Here is a 22982-nt window from a genome sequence, read left to right as displayed (position 1 = left end):
ACCAGTGCCATCCTGCTGCACAACCTCAAACTCCAGGGACCTGGTGACAGGAAGGCAGCTGATGGGACATTTCCCTGCAATCCCCCTCCTCATTTCATCCATGTACTCCTTTTGAGGAGTTCCCCAAGTTTTCCCCACATTTCTTCAGCCCCTTCTCTCCCTGTTGGTGCCCAGGCTACCCATCCTTTTCCACACAGCTGTTCTGCAGCTCAGCAGAGGCTGGGCCAAGCTGTTCCCAATCCCACAGCCCTCCCAGTCTGGCCTCTTCAGCTTTGGCCAGGGGGCTGCTGAGCTGGGCTGGGAAAGGGCTGCAGGGTTAATCCAGCTATGGCACTGGGATGGTGTGGCCAGATCCTTCCCAGCCACATCATCACCCCCGCTGGGTTTGCACTGGGGCAGGGGCACTCTCAGGCCTGATCTGCAACCCCCATTCCGCACCAGGAGCACACTCATAACCCGGGAGAATGAGCCCAGAACACGGACCCAGCGCTGAAATACAAGACATCCTGACGGAGTTATTTATTTCCAGGGAAAAAACCCAGCTCGGTGCACCCCAAGGGTTAACTCCAGCCCCGGGTTCCCCCCGCCCGGCCCTGCTCCCCAGCACGACCCCCGTGAGGGGTCCCGCCGGCTCCCCCCGCGCTCTGCCCCGGCCCGCCGCGCTCCCCGGCGCCTGCCCGGACAGGACGAGGCTCCGCAGCGCAGGGCTGGGCCTGAGCGAGGCCTCGAGGGAGCTGAAGAGCTTCTGTGCGGCGTCTGGCTGCCAAGCGGCAGCGGGAAGCACCTCCGGAACGCTCCGGCAAATTGCTTACAAATGTCGGGCCGGCCGCCGGCCGTGGCGAAGGCAGCGCGGCCGCCGAGCACCAAACGGGGCCGGGACCTTCAACCCTGGCACGGCCTGGGACCGGCCCTTGGCCTCTGGGTTCCCACTGAAGCACAGCCTCGCACGGCGCATTCCCAAGCAGCCCCCTTGGCCCATGCCTCAGTTTCCCCGCGGGCTGCCCTCCTATGGCGGGGATGCCAGGCTGGGCTGGGCTCCTCGTGGGGTGCGGGGGGCACCCGGGGAGCGGCCGGCCGGGGCGGGCACCTCACCCGCCGCTCTGGCATCCGGCCCGGCACAAACCCGTATTTACCCCCGCGAGGCACTCGCCTGGCGCCGGCTGTGCCGGCTGCGTGGAGCCAGGCGTGCCCTCGGCCGGCCCAGCAGCCCTGTGCCAGCGGACCGGGCACCCTGAGTCACCCGCTGCCCTCCAACGGAGAGATCGGTCCTGCGGGAACACCCGTGAGCTTCACCCCGAGCTCTTGGAGACCGACACAATCCCTCCGAAGCTCTCCTTGGGAAGCCGTGACACGTGCTCGCCTGGGTTTGGCTGGGGAAGGAAATGCCCAAATATCCTGTGGAGTCCTGCCCTTTGGATGCTCCTGCCCTGGCTCTCACACAGGAGAAGGCAAGTTTTTTTGCTGTGACCCCCTGCCGGATTTGTCCTGCCGGATTTGGGCAGCCACAGCAGAGCTCCACCACAAGGCTTTGTTGCTGTCCAGGACAACACACAAATAGGTAACTGGAGATCCACCGTCTTGCCAGAAAAACAACCCTTTCTGCTGGTTCTGTGTCACAGACTCTCATCCCATCCCTTTGTCCTGGGAAATCACATCCCCACGCTGCTGGCTGCAAGTACCCCTGTGTCATGAGCCTCCCTGTGCTGCAGGTCTGAGCATCCCAGTGTCATGAACATCCCTGTGCTGCCAGCCACAGCATCAACCCTGAGTGTCCCTGTACCATGAGCATCCCTGAACATCCCGTCCTGAGCACCCCTACACTGCCTGCTACAAGTACCCTGCATGCAGGAAAGCCCTGCAAGGGCACTGCAGGAACACCATTCTGCTTCCCTGGGCAGCGGGAGAGGGACAGTGTGCATTGAACACACCAAATACATACACATACCTTCTTGGGAAAATGAAATCCACCTGGGGACTGTCACCAGTAAGCCAATAAACCAGTTGGAGGAGCTAATCAGCTGCTATCCCGCAGAGCAGCAGCCATCTCCGATGGTGGTGGCAGCCTCTGGAGCTGGAGGCAGAGGTGGCAGGAGGTGACAGCTTCACCCAACCTGCCCTGTGATGGCCCGGAGTGGCCCTGCCTTGGCACATGATGGGTTCATGCCAGGGCTCAGGACAGACTCACCATCTTGGCCAAAATCAAGACCCAAAGAGGTGATGTCCATCCCTCTTCCGCAGGAATCACCACTCCCTGTCACCTCTCTGTCCACAGGCACGTCCGCTGTGGCCACCCACAGCCGGCTCCTCCTGGCGCAGCCTTCCGGCAGACCAGCTGCTTCAGGAGCAGTTTCCCAAATGTTCAGAAGATTCACCCACCTCGATAGGGAAGGAGTTCAGCCACAGAGATGTTAAGAAACTCAACCAAAGCTGCCCAGCCAGCTCAGAACAGAAGCTGGGTGAGAGTCAAGGGGTCCTGACCCCAGCTCTCTACTACAGCCACCAGCTGCACCCCAAACACTGAGCCCAGTGCTGTGCCTGGCTCCTCAGACAGGAGCTCCCCTAATTCCCCCGTGGTGATGGTCGGTGAATTTGGCTGCCAAGATGCTGCTGCCTGGGAAACCTGGCTGAGCAACCATCCCTGTGCCCAAATGCCATGGCTGTCCCAATGCCACAGGTGTCCAAAGGCCAGGGGTGCCTTCCTGCCCACAAAGAGCCTGTGCCAGGTTTGAGGCTCTGCAGCATCACTGAGGATGGGCTCCCCACCAACACTGACAAACAGGCCCCTTGCCAAGCCAGGTCCTATGGGGTTGGCGTGACTGGGGCAAAGCCACTGAGTTAACTGGCAAGGATGGGGAGGCTGCAATCAAGGAGGTGAAATCCCATCAGCAGAGGGAAAATGGCATTGACATGAGAGCAGCTGGGAGCCCCTTACTGTCCCTACACCAACATCTGGTAACTCCTCAAGAGTAATTGGCATTTTCACCCCTTGAGAAACCTACCAAACCCTGGAGCAGACCAGGGCCACTGCTCTGACACTGCACAGGCTGCAGGATGGCTGTCACACCAAGCCCTGCTCCTGGTTTCAGCAGCCTGGAATAATCCCAGCAAGTGCAATAACCTTCCAGGGGCTGAGCTCTGGGCAGCTTCTCACGGCATCCTGAGGCTGGACACAGCACCCCTGTGCTATGAGTATCCCTGCACCTAATGCTCATTTCTAACCTCAGCAAAAGTCACCATTTACCCCTGTCTGGAGCCCCAAATCTTAGGGCTTACAGCCACACAGAGCACAAGCTGTTCCTGTCACCAACTTGTCTCTGCTGATGCCACGTCTGAGTCTCCTCTGGCAGCTTGGCCTCCTTCCTCATCTCCTTCTTTAAGCAATACTATCCTGCAGCATGTTCAGATATGATTGTGGATGATGGTGAAGGTGGGTGATGGCAGAGGAGTTTGAGAGGTCCAGGGATCTGCCTTCCATCCTGGGCTGGGCTGGAGGCCCACCATAGGGAAAGAGGGATAGGGCAATGGGAGTCAACTGGGAGCCTTTTTCCTTCTTTAGAGAAGTCTGGGAATATTTTTTCCAGGGTAAATCAAACTTCTAAGGTTTTTTAAGAGGCTGGCAACAGGTGAGACATTGGGCAGCATCTCCACACAGCACAGACATTGATCACTCACCCCCAACCCAGCTACTCCAGGACCCCCATCCAAACCCCCAATTCCCCCCTGCTGCTTCCCCTCACAAGCAAAGCAGGAAAAAACAGGCAGTTTGTTCAAAGTGAAGGCTCCCAGAACAATGAAAGGAAAAGCAGAATCGGAAACCCTGTCTCCATCCACACAGCTGGGAAGAAGGTGCAGCTCTCAGCTCTCGACCCCAAGGTTTGATGGCCACAGGGGACAGAGGGGACAAATGCCAAGCAGGGAAAAGAGCATCACAGGAATCCTTTGGGGATGGATTCCCCCCTTGCAAAAGCCAAACACATGATCCTGCTCTGAGTTTCAGGCCCACAGGAGGATTTCAGATGGGGTGAGATGGATGGTGCTTGCTCCCCTTGTCCACAATAATTTGTGGGTTTGTAGTGGCTGCCTACCCCAAAGTGATGCAGCCCAGCCCAGCTCCCCTGGCTGGGAGAAGTGGTAACACCCCTTCCCCACAGAGCTGAAATTGCATACCCCAGCCCCATCCAGGATGGAAACAGCTGGGAAAGGCTTTGGGTGGGGGAAGCCAGGCAGCTCCTTCGGAGATACAGGGGCTCCTTTCCCAGCTGGCTGGGGAAACGCGTTACCGGGAGGTGAAGTCACCGTCCCTGCTGGGACCTGGCTATTCCGCTCTCCAGGATATGAACTCAGAGGAGCTGTATTTGCCCAGGGAAGAGGTGGAGCCTTTTCCATTTCCCCCATCCTTCCGAAAGGACAGGACGCCTCCTGAGCGGGAAGAGATGGGCCGATAGCGGTGGGGGCCAGCGGCCAAGTGCCAGCACTGCCTGAACCTGGAGCGGGCTGGGCCCATGCCTGGGCTATGGGACATGGGACCAGCAGAGCATCAGCTCATTAACAATGCACCTCAGCTCATGTCCAGCTGGTTCCCTGGAAGCCAAGGAAGGGCTATCCCAGATACTCTGGCAAAGGGGCTGCACCTACAGACACTCAGTATTGTCATTAATGCCATACCCAGTAAATGGTGCATTAACATAATCTGTGGTGGATGTACTACAGATTGACAAGGGCAGAAATAACACAAAAAGGACTTAGAGAGATTAGGAGAACAAACCCAGGCAGATTCAACCTGGGAAAAATGCAGATTGCAGCATCTGGGGAGAAATAATCCAACCGGCAGCAGGTCAATGGGAGGAAGAAAGAGGGGAAGCAGGATGTGGGGGGACGGTGTGAGGAGCAGTGTGAGCGTGGGCACAGAGGGACCTGCTGGTCAGGAAAGCAACCTCGGCAGCCCTGCACGGGGGGATGCTGCTTCCCAGGGCACCATCTCCCACTGTGTATTCTGTTGCTTTCTGGGGTACAATCGTCCATCACATACCCGGGGCTGTGAACATGAGAGAGGCTCACAGGGAACATGAGAGATGAGTGACAGGAGGCAGCAGTGAAGGGCTGGCTTTGCATGGGAAGATTAGGGCAGGTCAGTAAGTCTGGATTAGCTGAGCAACAGTTAATTAGGGAGGGCGAGCAGGGACGCAGCAACCCAGCAACCCACCTACACCTGGAGGGGTTTGACGCTCCAGAGCAGCACGTACCTATTTATTTTATGGTTCTAACAATGAGCCCCAGATAAAAATTAGAGCAGCCAACAGTGGCCAACAAAACCCTGTGGGCTCAAGGGAGTGAAACAAAGATACAGCCCCTACATTGCTTGGAGGTTGCAGCAACCCTGCAGCTTCCAGGGGAAGCAGGGCAAGGCTGAGGCTGGAGGACGGGGCTGCCGCAGCCCTATGGCACCATGTCGCCATCAGCGCCAGCCCCGTGCCCGCACATGGCAGCTTGGCACCCAGGAGCTGCTCCAGCCGGTGGAGCCAGTACTCAAAGCACACAGCAATGCGGAGGCTGGAAATCCTGTGACATCCTCCTCCTTTGGCCCCAGGGAAGCTGCTGTGCACCTGGAGCAGGCGCTGCCAGGGCGGACAGAGCGGCTGTCCCCACCCTGGCTGCGCTAATCTGGGCAAGGCACACACAGGATGGGAGGGGAGGCAGCGGGAGGTGAAGCTGTTCGCTCGAGGTCACCCAGAAGGTCGATGGTTCAAGTGCTGCCACTCCTTCCCAAGGCTGTCACACGGCTGGGAACTGAATTTTACTCAAAACTCCCCCCTCTTGCCAGTAGCCCGTGGGCAATCAGCTGTCGGCAGCCCCGGACTAACCTCAGACGGCTGCTGGCGGCCAGTTTGGAGTCACACGGTTAAAAATACCTTGTGGATGCTTTTCCTCAACTCTGACCCCGTGAGCCGGTGCTGCTGCCAGCCCTGCTCAGGGACGTGCCGGTGGGGTCCCCTGGGACAGTCACAGCCTGGGCTGTGCAGGGACAGCAGGCTGTGGCAGCTGCTGCCTGGGGACTGGGTTTTCCTAAGAACCAAGGATTTCCACTTCTGGGGGGCTGCTGACTATATTCTCTATTGCCAAGCTGAAATAAGGGGGTCAGCTTCCTAAAGCTTCCTTCCAGCAAGTGATGCCTTCACTGTCCAGCTCCCTCTGAACTGCAGCCTGGATTTCAGCAGCTTCAGCAAAATGTCTCCTTCCCTCCGAGACAAAGAGCCAAAACGTGGCCTCTGGTTCCTGTCAGTCTCAAGGGATGCTGGATGGGTGACTGTTCCTGCAGGTTTCATGGTGCTGCAGCCGTTTGTGGCATCTGCATTGGGAAAGAGTGTAAGGATCTCACTCAGCAGTGGCCACTCAGCTCCCAAGCCATGATGGATGGGAGGGATCCTTCTCCAAATCCCTTATTGTGTGTGCCCCTTATGGTGAGGGCACACAGGGCACCTTGCTGTTCCCATTCCCTGTGCAAAGGTCACCTACCAAAACTCGTGAGAACTGACTGGCTGCTCCATGCTGCTGGCAAATGGGAATGGGAGAGGGATGGATCCATCACTAGCAGGCACAGGCCAAGCTCTCTCCAGCCTGAGACAAGCAGCCTGAGAGAGATGGTCCCACTGCCACTCTCCTTTCACTCCCAAGGCGGGGAAAACTGTTGTCCTTTCAATAGCATCCCATGGCATGGTGTTGTCCATGCCCAGAGTGAGAGCTTCTTTCCCAGATGGACCAGACCCTCCAACTGCCCGCCTGCATTTCTGGCTGGACCATTCCAAAGTGGGAGAAGCCATTGCCAAAATCTTGCCCACTGCCTTAGCTGGATTTGGATATTTTCGTGCAGCTGTGGCAGTGAAGGATTTGTCTGGGATCCTGATCTACAGTGGGGTTCCATATGCAGTGGACAGGAGAGGGACATGACAGCTACATGACCAGGATGTCCTGCACCACCCTGCATATCCCCACATGGAAGCAGCAATCACTTAGCAGTTAAGGACAGTCTGTGTCCTGGGGAGAGGCATCACCCTGTTCTGGAAGCAGGAACCCGCCCCAGGATCCACACCCACCTTCCCATCCCTTCGGGGCCCTTGGTGACTGCTGAGTTATTCTGGGCACTGCGTTCCTGACCCCCTCCCCTCATCCCAGCTGCTCCAGGGCCAGCAGGGAGGGCAGCAGGTTCCTCCCATTGCCCAGCCCGGACGCCAGAGCCAGGCAGCAGCTGCTTGGGGACCAGCTGGGGACAAAGGCAACATGGAGCAGCCCCATCCCCCCATATACCTTGGAAGGGACAAGGGCTGAGTTAGTTACAGCAAGGTCAAAGGCATCACAATACAACTCCAACAGAAAAGAAGGAGTTGGATCTGAGGCATCACAATACAGCTCCAATAGAAAAGGAGCTGGATCTGAGGACCCCCAGTCCATGGGCTGAGCTCTGGTCAGCAGCTCCCCATAAAGGGATCAGGAAGGGGTTGGGGGGCAGTATATCAAAACTTCCCACCCCCCAAAGAACAGGCCCACCTCAGCACCAGAGGTAAACAGAAGCAGAGGCAACATCCTTGGCTCCTTGTCACCCCTCTGCCGGGTCAGCCCCCTCCACCCCAGCCCTGCCTGGGCGCTCCCCACACCCCATCCCGACGGAGCAGTGGTGGGACACAAGCCAAGGCCTGCCTGCTCCCTGGACCCCTGCCGGGAACCCGATCTGTTTACGCCTTCCCAGAACGGCGGGTGCGTGTCGGGAACGGCCCCGGCAAGCCCGACTTGGCGGCACAGGCAGGACGTGGGAGCAAGCCCTGAAACCCCACCTGCTGCCCCGCAGCATCCCAGGGCGGGTGTGGGGAGAAAGTGGAGGAGCACAGGGAAATATGGGACCCTCCTGCCTCCATCTGCTTCTTTTTGTAGGAAAAGGCACCACTTCTTGCTCTGTGCTACCCCTCCTGTGGCATCCATGGCCCCCTGACCATGAGACCATGGTGGGTTGCTCCATCCCCAGGCTTGGCAGGGAACGGCTTTCTGAGCAGTGGCAATCCTTCTGGGAAAGCACTGGGAGAGCCAACTAGCCCTGGAAGGCCCTGGAAGGCTCGTCCCTTCCTGGAAAACAAGGTACTGTTTTTGCAAACATAGCCAGCAACGTGTGGGTGCAGGGGACTGATGGCCACATGCTGGTCCCTGTTCCAGGGTCTGGGTTGTACCCAACTGGGGCTGAGAAGAGGCACCCAGCTGCACTGCTCCTGGGAGGAGATGTTCATCCAGGACTGCTCACCTGGTGTGAATTCAGTCTCACAAAGCCACAGACATTTGGAGCAGGCTGCAGTGGGACAGACTCATGACTTTAGGGACTTGGAGCTGGACACCTGCTCATCCACACCAGGTTTGGGTTGAAAGGAACAGAGAAGCAGCTCCAGGATATTCATGTGCTGCTAAATATAACCACTGGGACAGATGCTCCCTGCAAGACAGGGAGTTACCTGCACCTTAGCACTGTTGAGCAGGAAACTGAGGGCTCTCCCATTGCTTAAGTAGCTCTTGAGGTTTGGAGACACAGAGCAGGGTCAGAGGCAGCACCTCATTCTGTGCAGGAGCCTCCTTCCCTCTAAGGAGTGTCTCCCTTTTTTTTAAGCCAGCAGGATTAGCAGGTACTGGTTCAGGGAAGCCAGGAAGGCTCATGAAGCCCTTCCCATCTGTGTCAGCCCTTCCCATCTGTGTCAGCCCCACAAAACCAAACCAGAGCTGCTTCAGACCAATCAGAGAAGCCTGAGTTGCAGCCCAAAGCAGTCCCTGGACCATGGCTGTGCAGGACCCCACACTGCTGGCCAGACTGACCGTGTCCCCATGTTCCCTGTGTAGGCAATGATTAGCCACCAGGGAGGACTCTGGCCCCCTTTGGAGGCCACTGAGGCCAGTGGTTCTCACGTGGCCTTGCCATGGTAGGGACACATCCCAGGTCCCTGAGAGGCTGCACAGGCTGTGACTTGGGTGTCCTGCCCAGGGAGACAGGACACCCATGGAAGGGGAAGATTGGTGGGGCTCCCAGTCCCCAGTTTCCATACTGCTATTTGCATCCAGTTCACCTCCAGCTGAAACCCCCTTCAGGCTTATCCACGCCTGTCCTGGCAAAGAAACAAGGCAATGCTCCACAAGGGGCTGCTGGAGGGGGAGAGTGAGGCAGGCAGCACCAGGATAGATGTTCTGTGGGTGCAAGAGGCACCTGCAGAGTGGGTGGCAGAGCCTGAGCCAATCTCGCTGCTGGGGACACCTCAGTGACAGACACCAGATGTCCTTGCCATGCTCACCAACTCCTTTCCAAGCAGACAGGGCCTTACACAACCAGCCGTGCCCAGCATTATGAAATCCCAGGATTTTCACCCCTCCCAGCACAGCCGCCCACCTCAGGTGGCTGAGCCAGACCCAGCTCCTGGGATGGCACCAAGGAGGACAGGGCAGGGGTCTGGGCATGGCATCAACGCTGGGGGCCACGTGCTCCCTGCACAGCCTTGGCTGGGCCCGCGGGGAGCGGCGCTGGCAGGGCTTGGCGGAAGCAGCGCCGGACGTGTTGCACCAGGCCTGGGATGCCGCGGGAGCCGCATGCCTGCCTCACGCAGGTTCTCCCTGCTCCCTTATCTCACCATCGCAGCCCCGCTCCCTTGCAGCTCCGGCCTTTCTCCCTGGGGTTGCAAACGGCTTAGGGTGGCTGTGCATCTACCCTGGGCAGCATCCCGCAGGAGCGAGGGATGGGCCAGAGTATCCAGCCCTTCCTTCCCTGGGAGGGTAGAGATCATACCAACAGAGCCATTTCCAAGCAGTTTGGGCATCTCCAGACAGGTCTGTGACTCACTATGACACCTCGGCAAGGCTTGGGTGATATTACAGCCCCAAGGTTCAAACAGATCCCTCCCTCTCCATCCCAGGCACAATTTTTAGGGAAGCCAGGATGGGATTTAGGGGGAGCCAGAATGCTCGCAGCTCCTCCCCACCCTCTCACTTGCTAGAGCAGCCAGAAAAAAAAGGTGGTTTATTGTTATTTAGTTTCTTGCCCCTTTCATACTCCTTTGCCGGAGTTTTTGCCAGCGGCAGGCCCCGGGTCTGGCGGGGATCCAGGACAGCCGAGGCGCTTTTAAAAACAAAGCAGGGCGCGTGCATGCACACATACACGCACGGCATCCAACCCCGCTTTTAACTCTTGCCGGAGCAATGCTGGTGGAAGCATCCATTTCCAGCAGGAAACCATTTTACACACGGTCCATCGCCACTGGGATCCAACAATTCACCTCCCACCTTCCCAGAAAAACCTCTTTGTGGCACTGGGATCCTGACAGAGAGGTGGCAGAAGTGATGCTGGTCATTTTCGTGGTCCTAGAACCAGCCAAGCCAGAGGATGGAATGCCAGTGCTGGCAGTGTCCTTGCCACATCCCCTTCTCTGCAGCCCTGGGGAGCACTGTCCTGGTTACCGTGCCTGTGTGCTGCTAGCAGCCGGGCACACGGTGTCCCAGGGCTGGGGCTGCCCTCCCTGTCTGCCTTCGAGCCGTCGTCATCTGAATTATCATGTATTTCTGGGTCAGACAGCCAAAACGGCCTCTGCAGCCCTTGGGGAGGGGCAGCTGAGCCCCCTGGTCTGGGCTGAGTCACCAGGAAATGCCCAAGGGATGGAAATTCCCCTCCTGTCCCAAACCTCAGCCTCCTGCCTGTGACACTGGGGATGGCTGCCAGCCTGGCTCCATCCATGGCCCTGAGGGACCTCCACATTTCCAGGAGATCCCAGATTCCCTGGCATACCCCAGTGCTGTCTGACCATCTCCAAAGGATGGCAGCATGACCTGGAGCAGACTCAAAAGTCTCCACATTCATCCCCTTCCCCAGAAGGGTTAGCCTGGTTTTCCCCCCACTCTTTTACAAAGACAAGAAAAAGTCAGCTGCAGTGGCCCAGGCTGACAGCAGGGACCACAGGCTGCCCTGCCAATGGGCGTCCAAAGGCTGGGGACAGAAATACAGACCTGGGACAGGGGGAGATGTGGAGCTGTGAACACAGGGAAATGGGGGGCAGGGGGCAGGGGCTGGGCCAGCTGATGCCCAGCACAGGCTCCTCCATCTCCCTGTGTGATGCTGTTTCCTTGTCCCTTATCTCCTGCACTGGCACAGCGACTCTTTCCCTGGCTTCAGGCACTCCAGTGGCAGCCGGGCCCCTTTCCAAACACAACACCTGTTGGAGCCCAGCTTTGAAAACCAACTATCCCTTCACTCCTTCTGCTGCCTGTGCGGGGCTTTTCCTTCCTAGCTGGAGAGGTGCGAATGCCAGGATGGGAAAACCCACCCAGCAAACATCAGGCTACCAGAGGAGACCCCCCTTTACAGGGAGGTCAGGAGCCATGGGAAGAGGAAGAAAGGATTGACCCCCACCCTGCCATGGAGCTGCAGCCCCACCACCATCCAGCCTCGTGGCTGCCGCACTCTCCAGAGCCTTTGAAGGCTCTTTTCTCCCGCTCCCCCCACCCACCCACCGCAGGCTGGTTCAGGAGCAGGTCTGGGCACGCTGTGGGGTGGTGGGGTCCCCGGCACGAGGCCACCACCAGCCCAGCTCCCTGGGCACGGTGCCTCACCCCGCTCCTGGCTCAGTCCTGGAGGAAGAGGGAGTTTTGCCCGTTTCGGCAGAGTTTCTCAGCGTCTCTCCGCAGGCGTGCCCACAGCCTTTCCAAGTCGGAGCGTGGCTGCGGAGCCGGTCCAGCCCGTCAGACCTAGAGCGTGCGGGGAGAGGAGGGGAGGACACAGCCAAGGACGCTTTGGGAACTCGTCCTCGAAACTTGGGCTCCAGGGAATGTGGCCAGAGCCACACTTGTGCTCGGTGGCAGAGCCGGGTGCAGCCGCCTGCACTGCCCAGGGCAGGAGTGGAGCAGGAAAGGTGCCCAGACACCACTGCACCACTGCCACCAGGGAAAGCCATCGGGTGTAACAGAGCCTGACACGATAAGGATCCTGCCCAAGGCCAGTCTGAGCTTTGCTCTCCAGCCAGACCAGGAATTGTACCTGGAGTACCCCCGGACAAGCCTCGCTCAATAGCAGCAGCAAAGAGGAGGATAGTCCTCCTCTGTAAGGGGGGATGCTGCCTAGCACAAAGGCACATCCAACACTATTACAAAATTACTAACAGATTGCAAAAAAGGAGCAACTTCTCCCCCAAACAACTACAGACCTGCTGGTGTTGGGAGAAGTATAAATCCCAGCAGGTCATAAAAGGAGGGCAGATGTTTCTGCAGAGGACAGGGACACAGGGTGCCAGTGGCAACGGCTAACAAATCACAGGAGAGATATTAAACCTCACGCTTTGAGGCTTAAGCTGATACAGCTACTAGGGATTAGGAGGAAATTCAAGGGGGAGAGAAGGAGCGATTTATCCCACATCTGCCTGCTACAGTCTCACAGCACGTGGAGCAACATTGCCCTTCTCCTGCCAAACTGGATGGTGGCAGCAGCATCTGAGGGCTGGCACAGCTCTTGAGAAAACCTTAACATGCTTTGTGCTGCTGGGGTGCAGTGGTGAGAGGCTCCAACACAGCCGTGGAGATAAAGCCAAGACCCCTCTGCAAGCTTTGCTAGCATTTAACGACTTGCTAGGTCATGGCCCAGACACAGCCATGTCCCATGAGCCCACCCCAGTCCTTAATATCTATGGTCTGGAAAGCACCAACATAGCTGGTGAAATGGGGCAAGTGGCTGACCGAACCTCCTCAAGGCAGAAGCTGAACCCCAGCAGGGCTTTGCTCCCTGTCCTTGAGAGTTTCACACCAGTTTGCTCAGCTGCTGCCCTTTCTTTGTACTTTGCATACGTTTAAACAAAAACCTTCACCACTCCCTTGAGGAAGGCAAACAGTGAGTCCAGCTCCCATCGTCTTTCACAGCTCCTCCAGCCCCCGCTATCACAGGGGCTCCCCCTCTCCCAGCATCACCCTGGCATCCCCCCATCCCCTGTCCCTGGATCCTGCATTCAGGGATGAGGACATCCAAACTTTGCTGGGCACCGTCCAGCTCCAGAAGCTGTTGCCCCAGAGATCCCTGGCCAGAGGGGCTCTGCCTCTCACCTCCCCCGGGAGCCCCAGCCCCTCGGTGCTGGCCCTAGCCGGGCTAACTGGTGCATTGTTGGCGAGGGCAGCAGCCGCCCAGGGACGTGATTGATCGCGGGGGAGAGAGGCCAAAGCCGTGATGGGTCGTTTAACAATTTCAATTAAACTCTGCAACGCTCCCGAGGCAGAGGGGAGGGGAGAGGTAGAAGGAAAATAAAAAGCGGGATGTTTCCATTGCCAGGGAGCCTCAGCAAAGCACGGCTGGCCCGGCAGGAGCAGCCTGGCTCTCCCAGACCAGAACCCCCTCCCTGGCTGCAGGAGTGACCACGGCGTCGCGCCGTCCCCTTCCCGCAGGCAGGACAACTGCCCTTGCCTGCCCTTTCCCTCCTGGCTCCTGCCCCCAAAAATCTTGTCCCTGCCCGCCCCAGCACCTCGGAATGAGAGGTGCTGTGACCCACTTGTGCGGCGGCGCTTGCGCGGGGAGGAGGCTGCGCACGGAGAATATTAAACGTGTCCCTGAAGTTCCCGCTGCCGGGACTGGCGCTTGGATTTTGCTTACGTGCGGTGACTTTTTTAGGCACAGGAAGCCCCAGAGGGCTGATCACAGCGATCGAGCTCCCAATCCACTGAGACAGCAGAAGGACTCTTAGAGGGATTTAAAAAAATATATAATAAAAAAAAAAAAAAAACCAGCATCTCAGCCTGTCATATGGAAAAGGCACTTTAATGAGCAGCAAAGGCAGCAAATGCTTGGCTCACATGGCATCGGTGAGAAGAGGGAAAGGGAACCATAAGGGACGGGGAGGAGTGGTGCCCTCCACGCCAGGGATGAGCCTCCAGCACAAGGCAAGCCCCACAGCAGCTCAAGCACAGGAGCCCCACTGAGGGCTTGCAGCAGTGGCCTTGGAGGGGTCAGGGGTTTTTGGCCCCTCCTTATAAAGGAATAAAATGAAAATAAGCTGAGGGAGCCGCTGATGCCGCTGCAGCGGGGGAGTTAAACACACATGTTCACGTGGGTGCCCCACGGCTGCAGGGAGGGGAAGACTCCAGAGAGAAAACAGACAGGATTGAACTGTGAGAGAGTTACTGGAGGGTACAGGAGAAAACAAGTGTGACTTCACCCCTCTGGGTGTGCAGGAGGAGGAGAGCCATGAGCACCCCAGCCTGCACACACTGCCCGGCCATGGGACACCAGATTAGGGCACGGGGCTGCGTCAGCCAGCAGGACACTCATGTCCTGACATTATTTATTGCCTTGGGGGTGTCCTTCAACCCATCCACATGGACAGACTGCTCTTGTTCAGCTCAGGGACCCTGTACAGGCACAGTCCCTGAGCAGTAGAGGCAATGGCACCCAGTACCTTCACCCAGGGAAGGGGCACCAGATGCCCCTGTTCTGGGGAGGAGGTGGCTCCCAGCCCTTCTGAAAGCTCAGCAGTTGAGATTTGCAAAGTTCTGGCCCAATCAAAGCTTTCCAGTAGATGACCCAGGGGAGCTGATCCCCTCCTCACATTTATAATCCTCAGCCTAAGTCGGGTTTCTTCGTGCCAGTCTCTCTGCTCTGAGCTGCTCCTAAGAAGCCTTCTCTTGCCTGAGTTTCCTCTCTCCCTCCTCCGGACAGCTTATTCCCCTTCAGCTTTTCCACCCACCCCCATGAGACCCCCCACGATGAGCAGCCTTGGCAGAGGTATCCACACTCCCACAGCCTGGGCAGCCAGGGTGCACCTTCCCCCAGCCAGACATGGCATCGAGAGCCCTTTTATTTACTTTTCCCAGTTTCCTTCTCTTGGTCTGTCAGGAGAAACGGCCAAGAGCTCAGTTCTATACACAGGCTCCGTGACAGTGGCCACAATCTCATCCACCTTTCCACCCTCCCCATCTCCTCCAGATGCTGTGCAGCGTCTGCAGGACCCCGGTGCCCTTGGGGACCCCCCCAAGCCCTCTGCTCATTCCAAGCTCTGCTTGCTGCTGACCTTTCCAAGAGCACAAGCAAGAAAACAGCCCTGCTGAAGGGTTAAACATTACCAGACTGAAATTCAAGGCTTGACGATTGGTTCCAGTCGACTGGCTGGGATGATAATTTTTCACAAGATAAATACGGCTGGGAGTGAGCAGCAACCGCTAAAGACCCTTTGTAGCAGCGTCCCCCCCAAAGCGGTTCACTTCCCCCCGCCACGGCTGCTTCCCTTCACCCATCCCTGCTCAGTGGCCCACACTGCAGGGCCCCTGGCCCCGAGCCCAAGGGGAACCCCAGCTCAGCTGTAGGATTGCTTACAGCCCAGTCATTCATCCGCACGGGCTGTGCTTGCGCTCCTGCCTCCGGCCGCAGCATAACTCATGAGCCGGGGGTCAGAGCCAGCACTTGCACCCCGGCTTGGCCAGCACTGAGACTCACACCCCAGGACTGGCAGGAGTGCCCAGCCAGGGGGAGGGAGCCCAGGGCTCTCTGCCCAGGTACTCACTGCTCTTGGACGCCTTGATCTTGGCCACCAGCTTCTGCACTCCAGGTACGTCCCCGTTCTTCACGGCCTGGATCAGCTCCTGCTCGCGCCCCATCGCAGGCAGGTGGGAGCAGCAGCAACGGAGAAACCCTCAGATCCCAGAGGTTTATAAAGCCATGGGAATAAGCCCCTAATTCCTCAAAACACACTTTGATGAGAGGTGAAATCCAGGAAGAAAGACACTTTACAATCCCACAGGGCATAAAAACCAGAAGGAAGAAGTCTTTCTGTTAAGGGCAGAAGTCCCTTTCTGCATCAGGAGGACAGGACCCAGATGGGGTTTGGTTGGAGAACATGCAATCAGTTAAAACAAAAATTACTTCAGTGCTCGGGGACAGGCTCCCAGCAACACAAGAGCTCTGTGAGACAAAGCCAGGCAGCTCGAGGCAGGGTGTCCAGCGCTGGCAGCATTGGGATGCCCTCAGCCTCTCACAGCACTCCTGGAGCCAGAGGTGGTGTGCTTTGCTCCCTTCAGCAGGCTCTGCTGCGTTGACGAGTCCCTAATTCATCCCAAAGGGATTACGGGCTCGTTGCCATCTGGAAGTTATAGATCCTCCCTCTCTGGTGCTCATTAGCCCCTTCGTTTCGGCATTCCTCTCGGTGACGGCACTGCAGGCACGCTGGGGAGCCCCGTACAAGCCGAGCCCCGGCACAGCAGCCCGGGACCTGCGGAGGGAAGAGCAGAGTCAGCCCCCAAAGGCCATTTACCTCCCGGCTCTGTCGCGACAGCTTTTGTATCCGTGCTGAAGAACGAATACTTTGACTATATTTAGTCCTGGAGGGACTTGGCTCGTCCTTATGTTAAACGGAGAGGGAAGAACCTGTGGAGGAAACCTCCCGAGGGTGCTGCCCCCAGAGCGGGACAGGACAAAGCTCCTTCCCTGCCCTCCTGGGGCCAGACACACACCACGTCCTCCCTGAGGGCAGCACACGGGGCTTGGGGCACACGACGTCTCCCCCTCTCCTTTCCCGGTGGCAGTACACAAGGAATGGAGCTGGGAAGGTTTAACCAAAGCTCTCTGCAGCCCATGGGAGTGGGTCAGCCTGCCTCACACTCTTCTCCTCCTGTGCAAGGATAAACCTTCACCCTCCAAACTTCCCGGGACGCTCCATGCCCTGGGACCCAAGACACCTCACAAGTTCAGGAGCTCTCTCCGGCCCCAGTGAGGAGCTGGGTGTAATTCAGCAAGACAACTGTGCTCAGAACAGGATCAAAGCCATATCCTGGCCAGCCAGGGTACCCTGGAGAGGGCATAGGGTCCTGCAGAAGCAGTTCACATGTCCCAGCCTGTGCTCCCACAGTGCACCCGGGCTGCCCAAACTGTGTGGCAAGAAAATCTCTCCTAGTTCAGGGCCATGCACCTGGCAGGCTGCTCCAACGCTGGGGAGGAGCGTGCGTGCAGGAGAGCAGGGAGCACACACCGTGCCAGCTGCGAGGCTATCGCCAGATCACCCCACAACTTCCCCTCTGCCCATCCAGAAGGGATCAGAACCAGCTGGTGGCTCGGTGGAGTCTCCCTTCCTAGAGCACTCGCTCTCCACAGTTTATGTAACAGCGCGTGTTGCTTCCTCCAAGCAATCGAGGTCACTGTTCAGAGCATGGAAATCACAGGCGAGACAAGGCAACAATGACAGGTCCTGTTGGGATGGGGGCAAAACCAGAAGGAGAATCCCATGGCATAGCATTGCTCAGCCGGGAGCTGCAGCTTCACATAAACATGGACCCCTCACGGCTTCCCCGTGTTCCTGCACTCCCCAGGGTGCAGCAGCACAGGGCAGATGAAAAGATGATCCTCAGGTACTGCCTTGGCTTCTGGAACAAGGGGGTGTGTGATTCCCACACCAGGCTGGGGGGTTCTCCCTCCACCGACACTCATTCAGCTGATGAATCCCTCGGCACTGAAGCTGGTCCCCCTCGGGGTCAGCCGTCACCTCCCCTCGTCCTGGGGCACATGCACAAGCTTATCTACCTTACAACAAAGTTTCAGCCACTTGACTCACACTAACCTCTCGCTGCAAACAAATCCCCTCCCGAAACCTCCTGTGTCGCACCGTCTTCAGAACTATTTCGTTTAAACCTGTGCACTGCATCCAACTCTCTGCTGCTCCTCAAGAGCGCTCACAAGAAGCGAACGTGAGGCGGTGAGACGACTTTGTATTTGAAAAGTCTGTCCGCTCTCTTGGAAAACAGCCCCGGTGCTGCTGCTTCGGCTCCCGGAACACGCGGGGCTCAGCGGGCAACTCGGAGGGACCGAGAGCTCCGAATGCCGACCTGCACCTCCTCAGCCTCCCCAGAGAGGAGCAGCGAAGGTATAATTCGAGAAAAATTCAAAGCTGGAAAAGCAACAGCAAAACATCCCTCCCACACGAGCAGAGCTGAGCCTCCAGCCCAGGAATCCACCTGGAGAATCAAAGTATCCCAAACATTCCCGCAGCCAACGGCAGCGCTGGGGGAAAAAAGGAGGGAGAAGAGGGGGGGAAAAAACCCCAAACAAACCCAAACCAGTTACGTAAGTGGCGGAGGAAAGATGCAAAGAAGCTGCAGGCACCCGGCCGGGTCCCGAGGGGCGGTGGGGGCAGCGCGGTTCCCCCGGGAGGCTCCAGCCCCGCTGCGGGCGCGCCCGGGCCCCCCTCGCTGCCCGCCCGGCCGCGCCTCCGCCTCCCCCGCCCCGAGACCCCCGCGCGGGGCGGCTCCTTCCTCCGGGGAGCTCGGGGGGATTTCTGCCCCCACCGAGGGCAGTTGTTCCGCGCATCCTGGGGCGAGTTGCTCCGCCGGCCCCACTCACCTGGCGGCGCTCCCAGCCCGCCGCACCGGGGCGAACCGAACGGCGCCCGGGCGAACCGAACCGCGCCGGAGCGAACGGACGGCACCGGAGCGGACCCGCCCGCGCCGTGCGGAGCCGCTCCGGAGCGCGGCGCACCGAGCAGTGCCGAGCCCGGCCCGGCCCGGCCCGGCCGCAACTTCCCGAGCCGCGCAGGGCGGGAGCGGGGCCGGTACCGGAGCGCAGCCGCGGGTCCCGGCTCGCAGGCGGCGCGGCACTCTGCAAAGTCCCGCTCGGGCCGGCCCCGTCCCGGCAGGAAATCCCTCCCCGGCCCGGCCTGATTGGAAAAGCCCGGCGGGTTGTGCGGCGGGGCCGGGCCGGGGCGGCTGTCACTCACCGTGATGCGGCGTCGAGCGGGGCAGGGGCCGGGCCGGGGCACCGGCACCGCTCCGCCCTCGGTCGGGCTGCCCCGGGCTCCCGAGCATCGGCTCGCTTTGAAGGGGGTCCGGCTGGACGCGCAGCGCGGGCCGGGACCGGCGATGGGGAGCGGGACCGGCGTGGTACGCGACCGACCCGGTGCTTCGGGACCGGCGGGGTTCGGAACCGAGCTGGTGGGAGATTCCCCATTCTCGATCCAGGACCGAGCCAGTGGTTCGGGACCGGCTCCCTTGGGAATCCTCCATCCTCCTCAATCCAGCTCCGAGCCGGTGTTTAGGGACTGGCATCGTACAGGACCGACCCAGTGCTTGATCCGGGATTGGTACAGGACGGGCCTCGGAGAGAGATCCCCCACCATCGATCCAGGAGCAACACGGTGCTCTGGGAACCAGCCTTCCCCCCCTTTCAGCCCCAGCCCTCCCCCTCAGCCCTTTGCCCAGCCCCCAGCCCCTTTGGCAGAGGGGCTGCATAATGCCACTGATGGCACCCATGGGACCAAAATCCGATCCCCAGCTGTCCAAGCCCCAGATTAATCCTACTCTCACAAAGCACTAAAACCACCAAAAATCACCTATTTCTGCCAATCTTCAGGAGAAGCAGCAGAGGCAAGTGCTCCCTCGAGCACAGTTATTTTAAAACAAGAGATTGCCTAATAAAGCTGGACAGTTTTTGTTGCATGATACCGCTGGATTATCATCAACTAATCAGATTAAAAACACACGGAGGCTTTGGTTTTATTCACTAAATGGCCAGCCCACGGCTCCCTGGGGGAGTTGCAATGATCCCACACCTCTTCAAACCAGGCCCCCGAGACATTTCACCAACTGATGGTTTCATGAGCAACCCCAATGAGGGGGATCCTTGGCAAGGAGGAGGGACTGACGTCTCCAGACATACCCTGTCTTTTCAGCTCGGGAATAAAGAGATTATTATGCACATCTAATTATAAATGTCAACATTTTATGGCTGCTATGCTGAAGCACGAAGCTCTAAGTAGCCCTGCTAGAAAGGGCTGTGAAGTGAAAGGTCTTGTTATTCCTCCTCTGAGTTTTTCCAGAGCTTGTAAAGCGCAGTGACATTTATAATAATCCCCTGAATTTATATGGCACCTTTGGTCCTTCTAAGGATCTTAATTAAGCTTTGCAGCTTCCTGAGCACAGAGTAAACCCACTTTGCAAAAGAGGAGCCCAGGTCCTGTTTGGTACAAAACGTGTGTCCCATTTCAGGCAGGGGAAGGACTTTTTCACCCCAACGACCTTCAGCACACGCTGTTACACCACAGTAAGGGCACAGCGCCCTGACATCCCCAGCCAAAGTCTGTGCTGCTGCAGCCACACTCGTGTGGCTAAAGCTGGGTAATTCATACTTTAATCTCTGGTGTCACACAAGCCTTTTAAATGGAGGGTGTTATTGGAGGGGTTTACTAGAAATCAACAATTTCTAGTGCAGCCTCAAACATTTAACCACATATTGGCAGTCCTGACACTGCACCAGTGCCTTCCCTCTACAGCCCTGCCTGCAGGGAGTGCAGCTGGGAGGAGCAGGCAGCAGACCCCATTTCCCCCTATGAATCCCAGTTTTCCAGCCACCCCTGAAGGTTGAACAGCTGGTTGGTGACACCAGCAAAAGAGCTGCCATTGGCTTCAGCCGTGCCCACCTTGCAGAGCTGACAGACCCCCCATGACATTTATTCCCCTGTGCCTGCAGGTGCTGACAGCATCAATTGAGTTTTCACTGCAGAGAAAGTCCTTTAACAACTCTATGCAGCAGTACAAGATGTTTTAGAGTCTAGGGGGTTTCAAGGTGCAGGCACAGTTGTGTGGCCAGCTCTGCCCTCAGCCTCTGCAGAAAGGTGCCCAAGGCAGCACTGACTTGTGTTCCTCACTTTGTGAGGGGCCTGGGGGCTCCAGCCGGGTCGGGCTGCTCAGTTCTGCGGGGCCCCGGTTCCTGCTTGCAGCTCCTCAGGTCGATGTTGCCATCTAGAGGTCCCTGCTACGGCGATCGTCTCCTTGTAAAGTACTGGGAAGGAGGTTGTTGGGGTTTTTTCAAATTCAATACAACAATTCAAAGCAGTTTTTTAGGTTCGCCCATGTCTTGGGTAGCTGCAGCTCATCCTGGCTTGTCTCACAGCCCCTGCAGCTGTGCAAACCCCTCCTCTCTACTTTGACTTTATTTTGAGATGGGGTAAAACTCTCAAAGCTGTGCATTTGCTGCCCGGCATGGAAGCAGCCGCACTGGCAGAAGCAATACACACAGTGGTATCCACAGCAGCTTCATGGCCAGCGCTGGCTCCAGGTGAGGCTGACAAACATGGCTCCAAATTTTGGAGTGCAAGACTCCCAGTCCCAAATCTCACTCATGAAAACCAAACTTGGAAGTTCATGGCCATTTCATCCTCACTGAATGGGCAGGAGATCTGCAAAGGCCCATACCAGACATCCAAAACATTTAAAGTATGTTATGAACCAACTGGATGGAAATACACTTCTCCCCTTTCAGCAGTGGCTCAGGCTTCTCTTTTCCTTTTTAAAAAAACAGTGCTGGTTTTTAAAAGTGTGCCCATCTTGACCCCAGGCCTTGCTGCAATCCCAGGGCTGCATCTCAGACAAGGGAGCAATGGCAGTTTGATGCCCATGGCAAGGGTCGATTCCCTGGGTGGGTGTGCAGACACTGCTGTCCAAACACTCCCAGTTCAGGGTCAGCACAGGGCTGGTGTCTGGCACCTGCACAAGGGCAGCACCACCATGGCAGAGGCTGCGTTGGATCACAGGATCTGTCCTGCAGGGAGGAGGGTGCAGGCTGAGGATGAAGCAGGATGGGGAAGGGCCTCTCCTGCACCAAATCAGGCCATGCCAGAAAGCAGGTTATTGCCCAGATTTAAAGCCACCCACAGGAGCCCTTCCTGCAGCTCCTGACATTTATTCACACATCACCTGGCTCCCTGAGCACTGAGAGGTGATGGGTGCCCCACTGCTGGGCTTTGCTTGTGTCCTTAAGCAGCCCAGCAAGTCTCTGTTTCATTCCTGATCCTCAGAAGTCACATCATGTCCCCATGGAGCCTTTCCTGTACCGGGATCCATCTCCCACATTTCATCCAGGCCAGGCATTTCCCACCCTGCTCAGCACTCCACCTCACAGGCACCAGTGTGAAGGGCAAAGTGAGAGCAGGACAGAGGATCTGCACACAAAGGTGCTTACGTAGGTATTTACTCCATTGCCTCTTACACACCCTCCTGGCAAGAGCTGCTGCTGGAAGCAGTCCAAGGAGATGAATTAGGGAGCTTGATCAAGAGAGAGATGCACTGCCCACAAGGAGGAGGAAGAGGATCACAGCTCCCTCCCAGAGACCAGGCTCTGGCAGACAGAGCTTTGGGCTGGTTTGGCCCCAGACATCTCCTGCCATGCCACAGCACAGCTGCTACCTGCAGCTGGCCACTGCCACCAGGAGGGCTTCAATGCCAGGATACATCCCAGGCCCAAGCCAGAACTTGGACACAGCTCCATGAACTCATGCCCTGTGAAGCTGAACATCAGCCTTAGTGTGAAATGCAGCAGTGACTGCCCTTAGCAGAGCTGGTGGGACTTGCTGGTGGCAAAGAGCTACAGAAACCCATCCAGAATCAGCTCTCAGACAGGTAGCAGGGCTTGGTGGTTTAGGAAGCTCTGGTAGTATTTTTTGCAACAAATAGTTTCCCCTCACAAAAGTAATGAGGTAACCAACACCTTGCTACGTCATTCCAGGCTGGCAGTCCAGCTCTGAGCTCCCTTGAAAAGCAGCTCCTCAGCCCTGGCTGGAAGACGTGCAAGCCAGGAGTTACAGCCTGCACCAGCCCCTGCCCTGGCACAGCAAACCCAAATCCTTCCCCTGAATCCCTGTGGGAACTTGGGCAGGTGCTGGCGTGGGGCTCCTTCCCACGTGCCAGTTCCTGGCTCCTGCTGGACTCACCCCTCCAGGTACACGTGAGCTGCTGCTCTCACTGTCCTCCTCGCCCTACCTTCCTCTTCTTGTCCCCCTCCAGCCTCCCTGTGCTGACAGTCACTTCTTTCTGCTCTTGTGCCTTTCTTTTCTCTCTGTCTCCCTTGCTTAGTCCCTTACTCAGGAAATTAAAGATAATCCTCCCTTTTTTTGCAGCCGGATTCCCTGTTTAACATTCGCTGCATGTGCTTGCACTGATTCAAAATGGGATTAGACTTTCTGTTGCTTTGA

The 22982-nt window shown here is 57.6% G+C and overlaps 1 protein-coding gene across 2 annotated transcripts in view; it reads right to left on the bottom strand.

The window, feature by feature from the left end:
• CASKIN2 (CASK interacting protein 2) overlaps positions 1-16151 on the bottom strand; it is a 31380-nt gene extending 15229 nt beyond the window's left edge. For both annotated transcript variants that reach the window (XM_066565797.1, XM_066565798.1), the window contains exon 1: positions 15537-16151. In XM_066565797.1, the coding sequence (XP_066421894.1) occupies positions 15537-15630 (94 nt within the window). In that variant the 5' untranslated portion in view covers positions 15631-16151. The remainder of the gene's footprint in view (positions 1-15536) is intronic.
• Positions 16152-22982: the final 6831 nt, after the last annotated feature.

This window comes from Molothrus aeneus, chromosome 25 (genome assembly GCF_037042795.1).
Source record: "Molothrus aeneus isolate 106 chromosome 25, BPBGC_Maene_1.0, whole genome shotgun sequence".
NCBI lineage: Eukaryota > Metazoa > Chordata > Aves > Passeriformes > Icteridae > Molothrus > Molothrus aeneus.
This window is presented reverse-complemented; position numbering and strand designations above follow the sequence as displayed.